Source organism: Capra hircus, chromosome 9, assembly GCF_001704415.2.
Source record: "Capra hircus breed San Clemente chromosome 9, ASM170441v1, whole genome shotgun sequence".
Lineage (NCBI taxonomy): Eukaryota > Metazoa > Chordata > Mammalia > Artiodactyla > Bovidae > Capra > Capra hircus.
In genome coordinates this window covers 2,064,964-2,080,195 of record NC_030816.1, presented here as the reverse complement: position 1 = coordinate 2,080,195, position 15,232 = coordinate 2,064,964, and the positions used below count along the sequence as shown (strand labels likewise).

Here is a 15,232-nt window from a genome sequence, read left to right as displayed (position 1 = left end):
TTTATAGTCTATCCTTAATGTCCCTTTGGCTTGGCTGCCCTGGCCATATATACTATTCCATAACTATGCCTGGTGACACACGTAATCGGCCCGTTTTGACATTTACATTTCATTTGTCTAGATTGTGGTTTTTACTCTTTCCCTGGAGGTCCTCTCGTTTCAGGCCTGCTGTTTAGTGTCTCTGGATGCAAACTAACTTCTTTCTTGTGTACTTCATTCATACTGTGTTCATACGTCATTTCATACTTTACTTAACGCGGTCTCCCCATATCATCCACTCTCTCTTCCTTTCCAGGCCGTTCCAGCAGTTCTGCGTAACTGCTAGAGTAATCTTTAAAAAAACATAAATACCATTTCTCTGCCTAAAATCTTTCAGTGGTGTTTTTACTCAGGATGGTCTGAGCTGTGCACGACTCTCCAGTCTTACCGCTTTCTTTATTGCCCATACTCTTAACTACATTCCCCCTTGACTTTCTCAGAGATACCAGGTTCTTTCTAAATGGCGTGTGCTGTCCTCTCTGCTTCAGGCTCTCTTCTGCGTGTTCTTCACGTGGCTGTCTCCTGCTTTCTTCAGATCTTAACTTTGATGAGAAGGACTTCCCGTATCATTTCTTTACTTATCTTCTGTCTTCCCAACCACACTGCAAGCCCATGAGAGCAGGGAGCACGACTTTCTTTAATCACCATGTACCAAGTACCTCTACAGTGCCTAACACACGAGAGGCGTTTACTAAACATATATGGAATAAATATAGACACTTTTGTCATGGCTCTCATTTCATATTATAGTTGGTTGTGTTTGGGTTTGTTTCCCTTGTTACATTGTGAGTTGCTGAGAAGCAGAGACTTTTTTTTCTTCCATTTTTCCCTTTCTAGCACCTTTCATGGTACGTGGTACATGTTAGGTACTCATTAAATGGTTTTTCTAAGCCAGTTACTACAAAGTATGTAACACTGCTTAGTTCAGTACCTGATGACTAGGTAGTGAATATTTTCCTTTCTTTTAAAACTTCAGTAACTAACTTAGTAGCTAGAAGACGGTTCTTCAGGACTCAAGTCCACCATCTCCTCTCTGCTGGTTTTCTAAATGAAGTTGCTATTCCACTCCCTCCCTGCCCCCCAGGAGTTTAGTGGTTACAATATATATATATGTCACACTGAGAGTTTATTTACCTTTTTTTCTTGAAATCACACTTTTAATCAAACCAATCAAATAATAATAGGCTAATTATATGTTGTTTATCTTCATAGCCTTAGAATAATAACTTTATGAATGTAGATGGCACAGGGACCGAAAAGCTGAGAAGTCAAATATTAAAGAGACTTTATGAGATTTCTGCCACATTTCTTTAACCTTCTCCTGTCTTTTTCACTCCTGTAGTTCTTTTTCCAATGAGAGTGTAGATATAAGACAACATTGGTGATAATGAAATAGCCCTAGGATGCTAGGTTCTAGTTAATTTCAAACTGAGACTATCTTGGTTTATGTGTTTTGAGACATGGCCTAATGTGGCCTTGGAATCGCAGAATAACTCAGACATATACCTCACGGTAGACTTGGTAGAATCTCTAGATTAGCTCTACAACTCACATCTTTCCGTGAGATCTTCGGTGGGGACTGAATCAAAGCTGAACCTGGAGGACAGGTGAGTTGCCGTTTGCCTTGTCGACATGCTTGCTGTCTTTGGCCTGGGTGCACAGTTTAGAGGAGACTGCTATATTCTGGGACTTCTTTTCCTTCTCTCCAGTCAGCCAGCCCTCTTCCCTGCTCTCCCTTCCTTCTTTCCTCAGGATTTAATTTGGGGATTTAACTCCAAATTACAGAATTTGAAATTATCTAGTTGAACATGTTCTTTTTTGTAAGTCAGGCCCAGATAAATCGAGGGACATGCCTGAAGTTACACAACTAAGTACATTAGCTGGAACTAGAAGCTCCAGTCTTACTTCCAGTTTAAGATTCCCTTCATTACGTTATAGCTGGATTGACAATAGATGGCTTCTTAATTTTTCTTGGGTTGAAAACTGTTTGTAGTTATTATTTCTGTGTTGGTATGAAGATGTTTTAAAATTTCATTTTGACATGTATCTGTGTGACAAAATATATGCAAAGATTATAAAGCAGTAATGTTAAGGAATATATTTTGCGTAGTTAAATGTGGTATTATTTATAATCTGTCTATAGGGTAGACACTCTATATGCATTGCAAATAAGAAATGTGTAGGCATTGAATTTTTAATCAGTAATTAAGGCTAACTGATAGTCCTCTCAGAGGCCTGGATAATAATTTCTCTCTTCTTTCCTTTTGAATATCAGAATCCCAGTAAGGAGTGTGAGCCTTATCGAAGAAATGAAGACAAACCAATTGCTCCTTGTGGGGCTATAGCCAACAGCATGTTTAATGGTATGATATAGAGATAAACAAAGATTATATATAGTATACTATAGTTAGGAATATTTGTATAATCTTACAGAAATAAGAATGGACTTAGCAACTGAACGGGAACATGAAATTGTAAAATTCAACAACTTTAAGATAAATATATAATATTAGTTATGCAGTGGGATATTGGAATGTTTTATGACTTTCTTTTGTGAATTCTTATATTTTAAGAATGAATTTATATCTCTGAGAAGAAAGAAGTAGAGACGTTCTGCTAACTTCTGGTTTCATATATGATAAACCAACTTTGAATATTTATACCATTAAAAAGGGGCTACAGCACTGTCTGATATGAATATAATATGAACCATAAATGAGAGACATGTATATAATTTTAAGTTTTCTGATAGTCACATTAAAAACAATAAAAAACAAGGTAAATTAACTTTAGTAATATTTTATTAAACTCAGTATGCCCCAAATATTATCATTTCAGCATGTAAGTGATGTTCAGTATATAAAGTTCTTAGTGAGATATTTTATATACTAATTTTTTATATAAAATCTTTGTCTGATGTATATTATATCCTTATAAAACATATTCATTTGGACAAGCCATAATTTCAAGGGGTCTGTAGCAGTATAGCCAGTGATTACCATGTTGAACAGTGCAGATAGAGAATTTGATAAGCCAGAAGCTGTTTAGCAATGTGTTTTTCTTTTTTAAAGAATAGGAGAGGCAGATTTACCTTGCAACTTGTTTTATTTGTGTTATTATTAAAACATTTGACCTTATCACATATCAGCTAGCCATGTAGGAAAATGACTTGGAACTGTATTGAGGGAAGGCAAGTTCATCTAGGATCATGGAGTTACCATAGTTAATTCACATGGAAATAACCGAGAGAGCAGATGCACATCATGTGCCTGCTTTGTTAAAACTGCTTTGGGGAGCAAATACCAGATCCTCATTTCTCATGGAGTAAAGCTGTTACTGTGGATTTTCAGTAGATGTTTAGTAATATCTCTATTTTCTTGTGTCCAGATACACTAGAATTGTTTCAGGTTGGCAATGCATCTGATCTTATGCCTATTACTTTGAAAAAGAAAGGTATTGCTTGGTGGACAGATAAAAATGTAAAATTCAGAAATCCCCCTGGAACAGATCCCTTAGAAGAACGATTCAAAGGTAAAGTATTACTGTTATCCTTTAAGACATAGTCTAGGTATTTTAATGAAATACCTAAAATTTTCTGTCTTTAGGATCTTAAAAAAGTTTATGGTTTTTTAAAAACAACTTTTCTTCATGTCAAATTAGGTAAAATACGTAGCATTTTCTAATGTGTTAAAATTCTAAAGGAAACATATACTGTTCATCTTGAATTTCTCTGGTATTTTCTTATGTGTTTCAGCTATAATCTTTTAAAGTTGTAAAAGTTTATTTTAAACAAGTATTTATTTAAATTTTATAAGTCCAATTTTTTTTTCTTTGCTTCCTTATTTCATAAAGTAATGTTTCTTACCATTACATCTTTGCATTAAGTCTTTTGCCTTTTGGTACATACTCAATAGCCTGATATCAGTCAAATCTTTGTAATTATTTGTTAAGGTTTTATGTGAGGAATTGATTTCTCTTTAGATTTTAAGACTTAGAATATGACTATATTTCTGTTTTTGCACATAGGGAAAATATTCATATTGTATATCTTTGTTTTATCAGAGTGTGACTTTTCATTGAAACTCTTAATAAAATTGAATATTTTGTCTCCCCATTCCACTACCATCTCTCCTTTTTAAGGCACAACAAAGCCAGTAAACTGGGTTAAACCAGTTTACATGTTGGATTCTGACGAAGATAATAATGGCTTCATAAATGAGGATTTTATTGTTTGGATGCGTACTGCAGCATTACCTACTTTTCGTAAGTTATATCGTCTTATAGAGCGGAAAAATGATTTACATCCAACATTACCAGCTGGACGATACTATTTGAATATCACATACAGTATCCTTTTTTGGCCAAGTACACAGATTCAGAGAATCTGAAAGGAGTACAGTCCAACCTTGTCTCAGTTATGTGGCATGCTACTTTGTACTTTAGTTCTGTTCACTGCATTTTTATAAAGGAGTATGTGTATAGGTATGAGAAAGTCTCTTTTAACTTGTTTCTTCTGGAAACATATTTAATTTCTGTATACTTTGGACTAGAATTCAAGCATATTATTTGGTGAAAAAGTGATCAGGGGTTCCCATATTACTTGGTAGATTATTTAAAATGCAGTGCTAGATTTATTAATAAGTTAGATATTTTTATGAGAGATTGTAATTGAGTTTAGTGCAAAGGCTAGTAAGTATACCTAGTGCTTAGCAAATAAGTGTTGGTGGTACTGGGCTGTTTCAATTTTTTTTTTTTTTTTCAAAAATTTTTTTAGATATTAAAAATGAATTTGTTACTTCATATCAACATAATTATAATGATTCTGTTTACAGTACCAAAGCTTTTTTTATCATTAGCTGTATTGTTCTACCTTAATAATTTAGGCAGACTTCTAAGTGCTGATAAATATCATTTATTTCATCTTAACTCTATGTCAGTTATATTAAATACTTTGCATATATTATTTATTTCAAACATTGTGAATCATCTCCATACTGTAGACAAGAATACAGGAACATGGAGCCTTTAAGTAACTTAGCTGAGATTACACAAGTAGTAGAAAAAGTGGGGTTCAGAATCAAGCTGCTGACTCCAAAGGCTGTTGACTTTACCATCAACCACCACTGTAGGCTGCATCCCTGGCTGGTTCACTCAAGTAGTCAGACCTGTCCATATCAGCCTGGGTGCAGAGTCTTTCCTAAGCTAGAAATATTGGGCACTAACTTTTATTTTAAACAAAATCCTTTTATCTTTTAACCTCTAGCCCATTGCTTGTATATATTGTGGATGAAAATAGCTCAGATATTAGCATTTAAATGTTTGCTGCTGATCTTACATTTTTGATTTTTCATAACCCAAATTATGATTCATGGGGTTGCAAAGAGTCAGACATGACTGAGCGACTGAACTGAACTGAACCCAAATTAGCTATAAATACATACTTTCAATTTAGATTAATAAATGGTTGAATTAATAGACCTCATTTCAAAGCAAAGATCTATTTGGGTCCTTAGTCTTTTGATTTTGTACCTCGGTACACACCTGAGCGTGACCGGATAGTGACAGACTGAAAGTGCCCAAGTTTTGGAAACTCTGCCTACATAGCAGCAGTTTTAGACAAACAGACTCAATGGCACCCCACTCCAGTACTCATGCCTGGAAAATCCCATGGAAGGAGGAGCCTGGTGGGCTGCAGTCCATGGAGTCACTAAGAGCTGGGCACGACTGAGTGACTTCACATTTACTTTTCACTTTCATGGATTGGAGAAGGAAATGACAACCCACTCCAGTGTTCTTGCCTGGAGAATCCCAGGGACAGAGGAGATAGTGGGCTGCCGTCTGTGGGGTCGCACAGAGTCGGACACGACTGAAGTGACTTAGCAGCAGCAGCAGAGAGAATAATCTTGAGGCTGTAGCCAAAGTAGAGGGCAGCCTGCAGCCTACAGTACAAGAAAGGGAAGGCTTTGGAGCACTCAGGGTTTCTTAGTTGACAGATAATTTGCACCAAGAAAACTGTTAGGAGAAATGTAGACTGTTTTGAAAATCGGTAAGACAGAAATGAGACCTGCAAAACATCAAGGGTTAATTATCAAAACTGAGTCTAAGGTGGGGAACTAGATATTAGAATTAAGGTAGAAGCCCCCTTTTGAGGGTTTGGATATTGAGAGACTAGCTTGGGTGATTTGATACCACATCCCATAGAGTATTGGGTTAGTTAGAACTCTTATAATTATTCCTGGCTTGGGTTGCGATTGATTTAAGAACTAGTAGAACTGAGCCTCCCATTGGAGTCACAGGGCCTGTCTTCCAGGCTGGGAAGCAACAGAAGCTGGAGAAACAGATGGGAACTCTCACACTTGATTTAAAAGATGCTTCTGAAGAAGTTGTGAACCTTTTGCTTAGGGACTTAGTTCTGTCTTCTTCTCTGCCCTTACTCTTGCCAGAATCCTGGAATTGGTCCATGGATGTAGCTCATCCAGTGTGTCGATGTTCCATTTCTTCCTTCATTTCCACTCTGTTTTAGCCATTGACTGTGTGGCACACTGTGAGTTTTCTCATTGCTGCAAGTCCGCCATCTAAAACTTTAGTGTCATGCTTTTTGTCTTGTGCTGAGCCCTCCCACCTTCTCAGAACAACACTCTTGCTGCACATGCGTTTTGAGCTCAGTGCTCAAAAAGTGCCCCAGTCCCTTCATTCTTCCCATTTCTCCTGGTCTGTCAGCCTCATTTTCCTCTGTGGGTTTCATTGCTGTTTATCTGAAATTTTTTTTTTTTTTTCACGTTACAGGCCTTTTACCCCCTCCTGTGTAATGAGAACAGAAATATCTGAGAAATGAGAAATGATGTAACTCTTAAATTTAGTTGCTTTTGCTTGTAAACTATATTGGCTTCTACTACTAACAGTTTGTGAAATCAATCCTTTAGGTTAATAATTACATAATTATTTTGTGATTTAGAACATATGAGTAAGGTATCTATCATAGAATTATGCCAATGATTACAAGGAATTAAATGCCAACTTAAGTTGTATTTTAAAAATTAAGTAACAAGACATGGACGTCTTCCTATACACTCTTCAGATTACCCTGTACATTCGTTTGATGGACGGAAGCGGATGATCTTGAGCACCATTTCATGGATGGGAGGAAAAAATCCATTTTTGGGGATTGCTTACATCACTATTGGATCTATCTCCTTTCTTCTGGGAGTTGTACTGCTAGTAATTAATCATAAATATAGAAACAGTAGTAATACTGCTGACATTACCATTTAATTTTATATTCTGAAAACAAATTTACTGCATGTGCATCAAGGCCAGTCCTGTTCAACCTAGCTTTCCAATGCTGATGTTCTGGTTAGTATGTCGTTTTTGAAGTTGGCACATAACATTTTTTAAAAAGCAGTCTTTGTCTTCTGCTTCTTCCTTATGGATGACTTACGAAAATATATGACGGGTATAAACAGATTCGCTATGCTGATCATATCAACACTGTAACTGCTGAAATGGCATTGTGATGTTTCTTTTGTTGGGACAGGCTGTGTGATGCGTAGAGCCTCTTTCATGTGAAACACGTCTGCTGCTTATACGTTTATGCTGTGTTGATAATATATTGACATGTGATACTGTATCTGTGTGCCTGTTGTGTGAAGAATGGGATTACAAGATGTATGAGTATAACGACTTGCTAACCTTTCAGGATCCAGAGTTACAAAAAGATGAAGAAAGACCAAATCTAAATAAAACACTTCATCATTTTCGTGTGTCATGTGTAAAGACTTCAAGTACCATCTTTGTTGAGGTGATTCCTGTATTCAGCTTATCCAGTACAGTTGTCAAGCTTAAATTTGATTTCAAAGGACATGCTTAACCTGGCTAGCATAGGAATTAATGCTCGTGTCTGAAGAGGTCAGGTGGATCTCAGGAGAATTTAAAATTCCACTTTCCATTTTGGCTAAGATGTTGCAGTCAGGAAACTCTTCTTACTTGGCTCTTTTTACATGTGACCATTTCCCTTGAAGCTTACACTTCATCAGGGATCCAAGAATATAGGTGAGATGGGAAAACTTCTTGGCAGACCTTGTCTTCTGTCTCAACTATAAACCAGGTATAAATGTTCAAAGGAGACTGTTTTCATTCTTGTGGTATTTAACATTCAGAAATTTGCTTCAGCATTGGAAATACCTCAAGCTGTTTTTAATTTGCAGGTAAGTGTTTTGACCTAAGTACTAATATTATATTTCTGAGATTTTAGAAAACAGTAACCTTTATTTCCTCTATATTTCATCCAGTTTTTACATGTAGGTCAAATGTGGATGTGTACGGACGTTCTCTTTAGTTACGGCACCAATTGTTTTGGTTGGTTTTCTAAGACGTACTTTCAAAAGAAATTCTTTAAATTTCCTAATTAAATTCTGGAGATTTTGGAGTCTGTACACGATAAATTATAATATATGTGCTTGAAGTTATTTTATTTTCTATTAACTGGAATTATTTTTAATATTCCTTCTTGAATAAATGCTGTAATTTGTTTGCTATGGAACTGATTCTTGAATGTAAACTTATTTTTTCACATGCATGAAATGTATGTCTTAATCAGAGGTGGCTTAATTGCATTGAAATGGCTATTTTTTTTAGACTAAAATAACTCATGTTTGTATAGAAAAATGCCTGTTTGAATTAAGAGTTTGTAATGGTTTCCTTTGGTTATATTTTAAATCAAAAGGTCTGTGTAATGTATCAATTCTGACTACATTTTTAAAAAAAAATAATGTAATGGTAATAGTAGAAATGTGCCACACTTAAGTTTTGTACAATATGAAATTCAGTTAAAAGAACCTGTAGTTCATGCTTAACAGAATATTACTTGCATGAGGTACTTAATGTTTGGTCATCCTGAAATTTCTGAGTGCATAGGGTATTCTTTGTGTAAAACTGTTCTTTGTCAGTCCTTCAGAATACGGTCATTTATTCTGATAATTGGCCCTTTTGCACATGGCAGTGTGTTTTCTGGGATATATCAGTAGGGGAGAGGGCTTCTCCCAGTATTTGCAGACTGAGTTTGTGCTGTCTAAGGACTGCCATCCTGCATCTCCTTTTCTAACTGGGGGACCAGGATTGCTGCTACAGAAAAGTCGAAGAGCCTCTCCAGCCCTTTGTCATCTGTGGTGAAGATGGAATCTTAAAAGATATTTGGAGTTTTATCTGTTTTTACAAATACATTGATGGCCTAAGTTCTCCCTTGTCTGCTGCCATTTGAGTTGTAAGGGATCCCTGTTGCTAAATACGAAGAACGTGGAACACTCATGGCCTCTGTGACTGGGGGAAGGAAGGAAAACATTTCTTTCTTATGGGCTTTATGCTCACTTTTTGGAAACACCAATGTCATACTCAGCTTTCAAAGAATCAGAATGCATTTTAAGACAACTAGGTTGAGTAGAAGGCATTGAAGAATATATTAACTTGCTGGAAATAATTGTGATACATGAAATTCCCAATTGATGGAATTATTTAATACGTAAAAACTAAGAAATTTCTTTGAAATCATAAAGCAGTTTAAAAATAAATTGGTAAAAATAACTGTACTACCTAATAGAGAACTATTCAACCAAGAGAAGAGTCAAGTGACTATTATTTGTTTATTGGTTGGTAAGAGTTTATTTGTAACCTTGATTATATTGAAAGATAACTTACTGTTAGTATATTCTGTATTAATAAAAATTAAAAATATTAATTTTGCTATGTTTAAGTGTCTTGCTAAAATAACAGTGCCCCAGTATTGTTAATATTTAGCTCTAAATTTTAGCCCAAGCTCAATGAGTCCAAGCTTTAACATTTCCATGCCTAGATTTGATTGCCATCTGTATGTGTATCAGTCACTCTGACAGCATTCATTGCAAGATGTATCTACACTACTGAGCAGCATCTGTTCTTAGGAAGTGGTCAGATTACAACCTCAGTTATAGGCAGACAGTCTAGATTTGGTATTAGAGCAAGGGAAATTTTTGGTAAATAGAAAATGAAAAACTGGTAGGGAGGCAAGGGTGATGAAAATAATGAAGAAGGTAGGGAGGGGGCATAAGAAATGAAAAGCCAGACTAGGAAAGATGAGCAGCTGAGAGGTAGGCTCAATGGTTGCTGTTAAGCCTCTCATCTCCTGTCTTCATGGAGACACTGCCTTCGTATTACTCTGTCATCCTGTGCTGGTTAAGCTGCAGAATTCTGTTCTTTGTGAACCTGGTTATTTTGAGGGGAGGATGGAGGGAGTAAGGAAGTGCTGTTTCAAGGAGAATTTGATGCATAAATGTAGTATTTGGATAATCTAGCAAAGTGTATTAGAGCTGGTTTCTTGCCCATGCCCTTCAGTAAACACAAAAATCATATTTCCCCTAATGTCATTTGAAATTTCAGAATAAATATGTCTAAAATCGAGTCAGACCATGGTGACCTTATTTTCTTCTATATATCTAAAACTTATCAAACTAATGCACACAGTTAAAAAAATATCTGAAGGCTTTAAGATGAAAAACAGCAGTACCCGCCCCAGCTTTTCTAGGGGTGATTACTTTGACTTCAGAGGTTGTTACTTTTGGTATTTGTCTTGATGTATCTAAGTAACATGTCTATTCTACTATTGCTTGATTTAATAACTTGAGACCTTATTGTCTTCTTGATGCTACTACCTGATGATTTAGCTCACACACATATTTCCCCTTCTCCTATTATATAGTTATAATATTTAATAAACACATTAACTGTTGTTTAATTATGACTTTAAAAATATTGTATTCAGTAGAGCAGAGGAGGGCACCAAGATTATACTTTGTACACTTTATTTTTCTTGGAATTAATAATCATTCTACTTTTTTTTAACATTTACGTAACTTTCTGGAAGCCTGTCTTAAAATTTTTCTAGCTTTTCTGGCAGGTCCATCATGTTCTCATTGTCAGTCTTTTGATCGGTTTTGTCTCCAAGTATCAGATAACCCGCTTCCCTGTCTTTACTAGGAAGGTCTGTCCTGTGTGTGCCCTTCTCTGCCAGTCTGTGCTGGTGGTGGTTTGGTGGGCTGCGCAGCTGTTACTCCATGCTCTCATTGCACCCTCCTGTGTTGCATCTGCTGTGGCCTAATTTACTGTCTTGTTTACTGGAGCGATTTTCAGTTTTTCATTTAGGTGAATTTCCTCCTATTTCTAGCTAGTCTGAGCAATGTATTGTGTATGAATGGACCCCAAAAACTTACTGAAAGCTCTTTGTGGGCTAGTGCTTGACAAGTGATGGCCTCCCTAGCATAGTGCTACTCAGAACTGCCGCTCATGATAAAATGCTTAGACAAGTAATAAATGGTTGGCAGGTCAACAACTGTAGGTAGATTGAATTTTGAGAAGCGCTGCATTAGGGAACGACTGTCAGGGAGCCAGTCCTTTGCCTGGAGGCATTTTCTGTGGGACTGTTCAGTTTTTCTACGGATGAATTCTCTAGTCTTCTGCAAAAGGAAGGGTTGAAAGAGGATCTGTCTCTTACTGCTCAGAACTCTCTGCTTCTGCCTTGTCCTCCCCCTCAGTTTCTGTTTCCACTTCACATGTTTCTGCTGTACCTGTCCCTTTGTATATGCTGTCCACCGAGTTGTCTCCCATTACTTTTTCCAGATAAAAATGCTCTTGTCTTCTGCCTGTGGGAGACCTGACGGAGGTGAGAGGTGGTATCTGGCCGAGAGGCAGGGGGTGGAGATCTGGGGGACTGGACCATTCTGTCGTGTATGGTTTTCAGCTACTCATTTTCAGGCCGGTCCCTTGACTCCACTCTGCTGTAGCTTCTCCTGTCAAGTCTGAGCTTCTCAGGGGTTTGGGAACCCATCAGCATGCTTCTCAGTGGCATCCGTCCCCTTGTAGTCCCTTTAGATAGTGAGACTCCCTCTGTCCTGCTCAGCCATATTCCATCTCCTTTCTGTTTTCCAGAAATCTGTTGAAATTGATTTCTGTTTCTCTTTTTACTCTCCATCTTTTTAGGCTGTATTTTTTAACATGTTCTTTAGACTGTCATTACTTTTTGTTCTTGTACAGTTTTGTGAATTTTAACACATGTATAGATTTGTGTAACCATCTTAGAATACAGAGCAATACCACAACCCCAGTCTCCTTTCTACTGTACAGCTTTATAGTCACCCTTTCCTCCACCCATGATCCCAGGCAACCACTGATCTTTTTTCCACCCCCATTGTTTTGTCTCCTGAGATGTCATAAATGTATTCATATGTAACCTTTTGAAGCTGGCTTATTTTATTCAGCATAATGCCTTTGAGATTCACCTAAGGTGATGTATCTAAATATATCTCTTTCAGTTCCTTTTCTTTCATTTTACTGGAGTGATAAACTTTTGGGGCCGATCCACTATCTTAAACTAGAACCACCTTGAAGTACATTTTGGTGATTTTATTGTGTTTTTAAATTAATGTGAGCTTATCTGTATGTCACAGGCTTTTCTATGAAAGGGTGATGTGGAAGAAGACTGAACTCACCGTACACCACTTTACTGTGAAGACTGATATGCCGCTTTCTGCATTTCTTGTCCTTTGTTGACAAGAAACGCAGAAAAAAAAAATAGCTTTACAATTACATGTCAAATAACAGTTGAATCAGTGGTCTAAAATAATCCCTGGGGTGTGTTGTCTTCCCTTTTTCACAACAAAGCTTGTAAAAGGGAAATTATATTTTAATACCGTCTTCAGCTAGCCTTTTGCCCCACTGTTGCACTGTGGCCTCTTCACTATCAATCTGCGTCTGAAAGATTCTGTAGAATAATACAGTTTTTAGAATCAGGCTGACCTGGCTCTTAAATATATAAACTGTATCTTTAGATAATTTAATCTCCTAAATCATTTACTTATCATTTCCTTGCCAGTAAAATGGGAGTTTTAATACCCATTTGACAGATTTTGATTTGAAGAATAAAGCAAGTGATAGATGATAAGCATTTAGCACAAAGTATAGAAAAATGGCACTCAGGGAACAACTTTTTGTCAAATCAGCTAAGCCCATCCCATCCTAGCCTGGGCTTTCTCTTACCATTACTCGATGTGGTGAATGGTATGAGCAACCATCTTAAGAGTTAAGCCAGAAATCTGCTCACCTCCCCAACTTCCCAGTCTGATAAATCACTACATTCTATTGATTTTTGAAGGTGCTTCCTCATTGTTGACTCTCTAACCCATCTTCTAACCTACATTCCTTTAGCTCCATCTCTCTTGCTGCTGACGTCAGGTTTTGTTTGGATTTCTTGGGTTACTGTAATGTGTTAGTCCCTTAGTCGTGTCTGACTCTGTGACCCCTTAGACTGTAGCCTGCCAGGCTCCTCTGTCCATGAGGATTCTCCAGGCAAGACTACTGGACTGGGTAGCAATTCCCTTCAAGTGCCTGCTAATGGACTCTTTGTCCTAGTAACTCATATCCAATCCAGCCTTTTCACTACTACCAGAATGATCTTGAAATAGAGTTCTGATTCTAAAGCATTTGCCATTTAAACCTATCTAAAACTCATCATTAAAAACCTCCTGTCTTCCACTATTGCCTCACATTTCCATTTGTCCTACCAAACCAAACTACTTGCATGCCGTTCCCCAAGAGATCTGTTCATCTTTTCTTCACCTTGCATCTGCTGTGCCTTCTACCTGGATACTTTATCTGTTGACCCATATCTCCTTTCCAGCATTTCCTCCTGTGATAATAACTCACATTTACTGAACTGTATCATTTAATCTTCACAGCCACTTGATGATGGGTACTAGTATTTGCATTTTACAGATAAACAGGTATAAATAATGAAATTTGCCTTCCTTCATATTACTATTCAGGGCTCCCCTCATAGCTCAATCGGTGAAGAATCTGCCTGCAATGCAGGAGATCCAAGTTCGATTCCTGGGTTGGGAAGATCCCCTGAAGAAGGAAATGGCAACCCACTCCAGTATTCTTGCCTGGAGAATCCCATGGACAGAGGAGCCTGGCAGGCTACAGTCTATGCGGTTGCAGGAGTCAGACACGACTTAGCAACTAAAGAGAGAGAGATTACTATTAAATGACAGATCTAGGTTCTAACTTCCAGGTTCTTGTAATATTTTTTTTTCTCTTCACTCCCATCCAGGCCTCTGTTTTACAGTTCTTGTAGCAGATTATGCTTGATGATTATTATACCTGTTACTAATCATGTTTTTGCCCCAAGTGTGGAATGACTTTTAATCTTTTCCCCATTTGTTTTAATTCTACCAGACTTTGCTAATATTCAGCCTTTTAAAAACGTTCCTAATGAACAAAACTTTACTTGAGTTTCCCGTAGCAACCTGGTATCAGTTACCAGAGAGTCATTCTGTCTGCATCATAATTTACTCTTAAGTGTATGTTATCTTTGTAATTATTAAAGGTCGGAGGTTTAAAGTTATCCCGTGAGCACATCACAAAGTGTTACCTCCTTAATAACTTATCGGGGGTAGCAAACAAATTGTTCAACAGGAGTGAACTTATATTGTGGTTTTATGAAAGTATTTTTCATACATAGGATTTTAGATCCGAGGATAAAGATCATTAGCCCAATCCCTAACTTTGATGATGAAAAGACTGCAGCTTGCAGTTAGAGAAATTATTTAATACAGTAGTTGAGACAGCCAGATGTTTCCTGATTATTTAACATATGCAGAGTACATCATGAGAAACGCTGGACTGGAAGAAACACAAGTTGGAATCAAGATTGCCGGGAGAAATATCAATAACCTCAGATATGCAGATGGCACCACCCTTATGACAGAAAGTGAAGAGGAGCTAAAAAGCCTCTTGATGAAAGTGAAAGAGGAGAGTGAAAAAGTTGGCTTAAAGCTCAACATTCAGAAAACGAAGATCATGGCATCTGGTCCCATCACTTCATGGGAAATAGATGGGGAAACAGTAGAAACAGTGTCAGACTTTATTTTGGGGGGCTCCAAGATCACTGCAGATGGTGACTGCAGCCATGAAATTAAAAGACGCTTACTCCTTGGAAGAAAAGCTATGACCAACCTAGATAGCATATTCAAAAGCAGAGACATTACTTTGCCAACTAAGGTCCGTCTAGTCAAGGCTATGGTTTTTCCTGTGGTCATGTATGGACGTGAGAGTTGGACTGTGAAGAAGGCTGAGCGCCGAAGAATTGATGCATTTCAACTGTGGTGTTGGA

At 37.2% G+C, this 15,232-nt stretch overlaps 1 protein-coding gene across 1 annotated transcript in view; it reads left to right on the top strand.

The window, feature by feature from the left end:
• Positions 1-10,467, top strand: part of TMEM30A (transmembrane protein 30A) — a 40,959-nt gene extending 30,492 nt beyond the window's left edge. The window contains exons 4-7 of the mRNA XM_018052872.1: positions 2,315-2,402; positions 3,427-3,570; positions 4,180-4,386; positions 7,118-10,467. Coding sequence (XP_017908361.1) covers positions 2,315-2,402; positions 3,427-3,570; positions 4,180-4,386; positions 7,118-7,311 — 633 coding nt within the window. The 3' untranslated portion in view covers positions 7,312-10,467. The remainder of the gene's footprint in view (positions 1-2,314; positions 2,403-3,426; positions 3,571-4,179; positions 4,387-7,117) is intronic.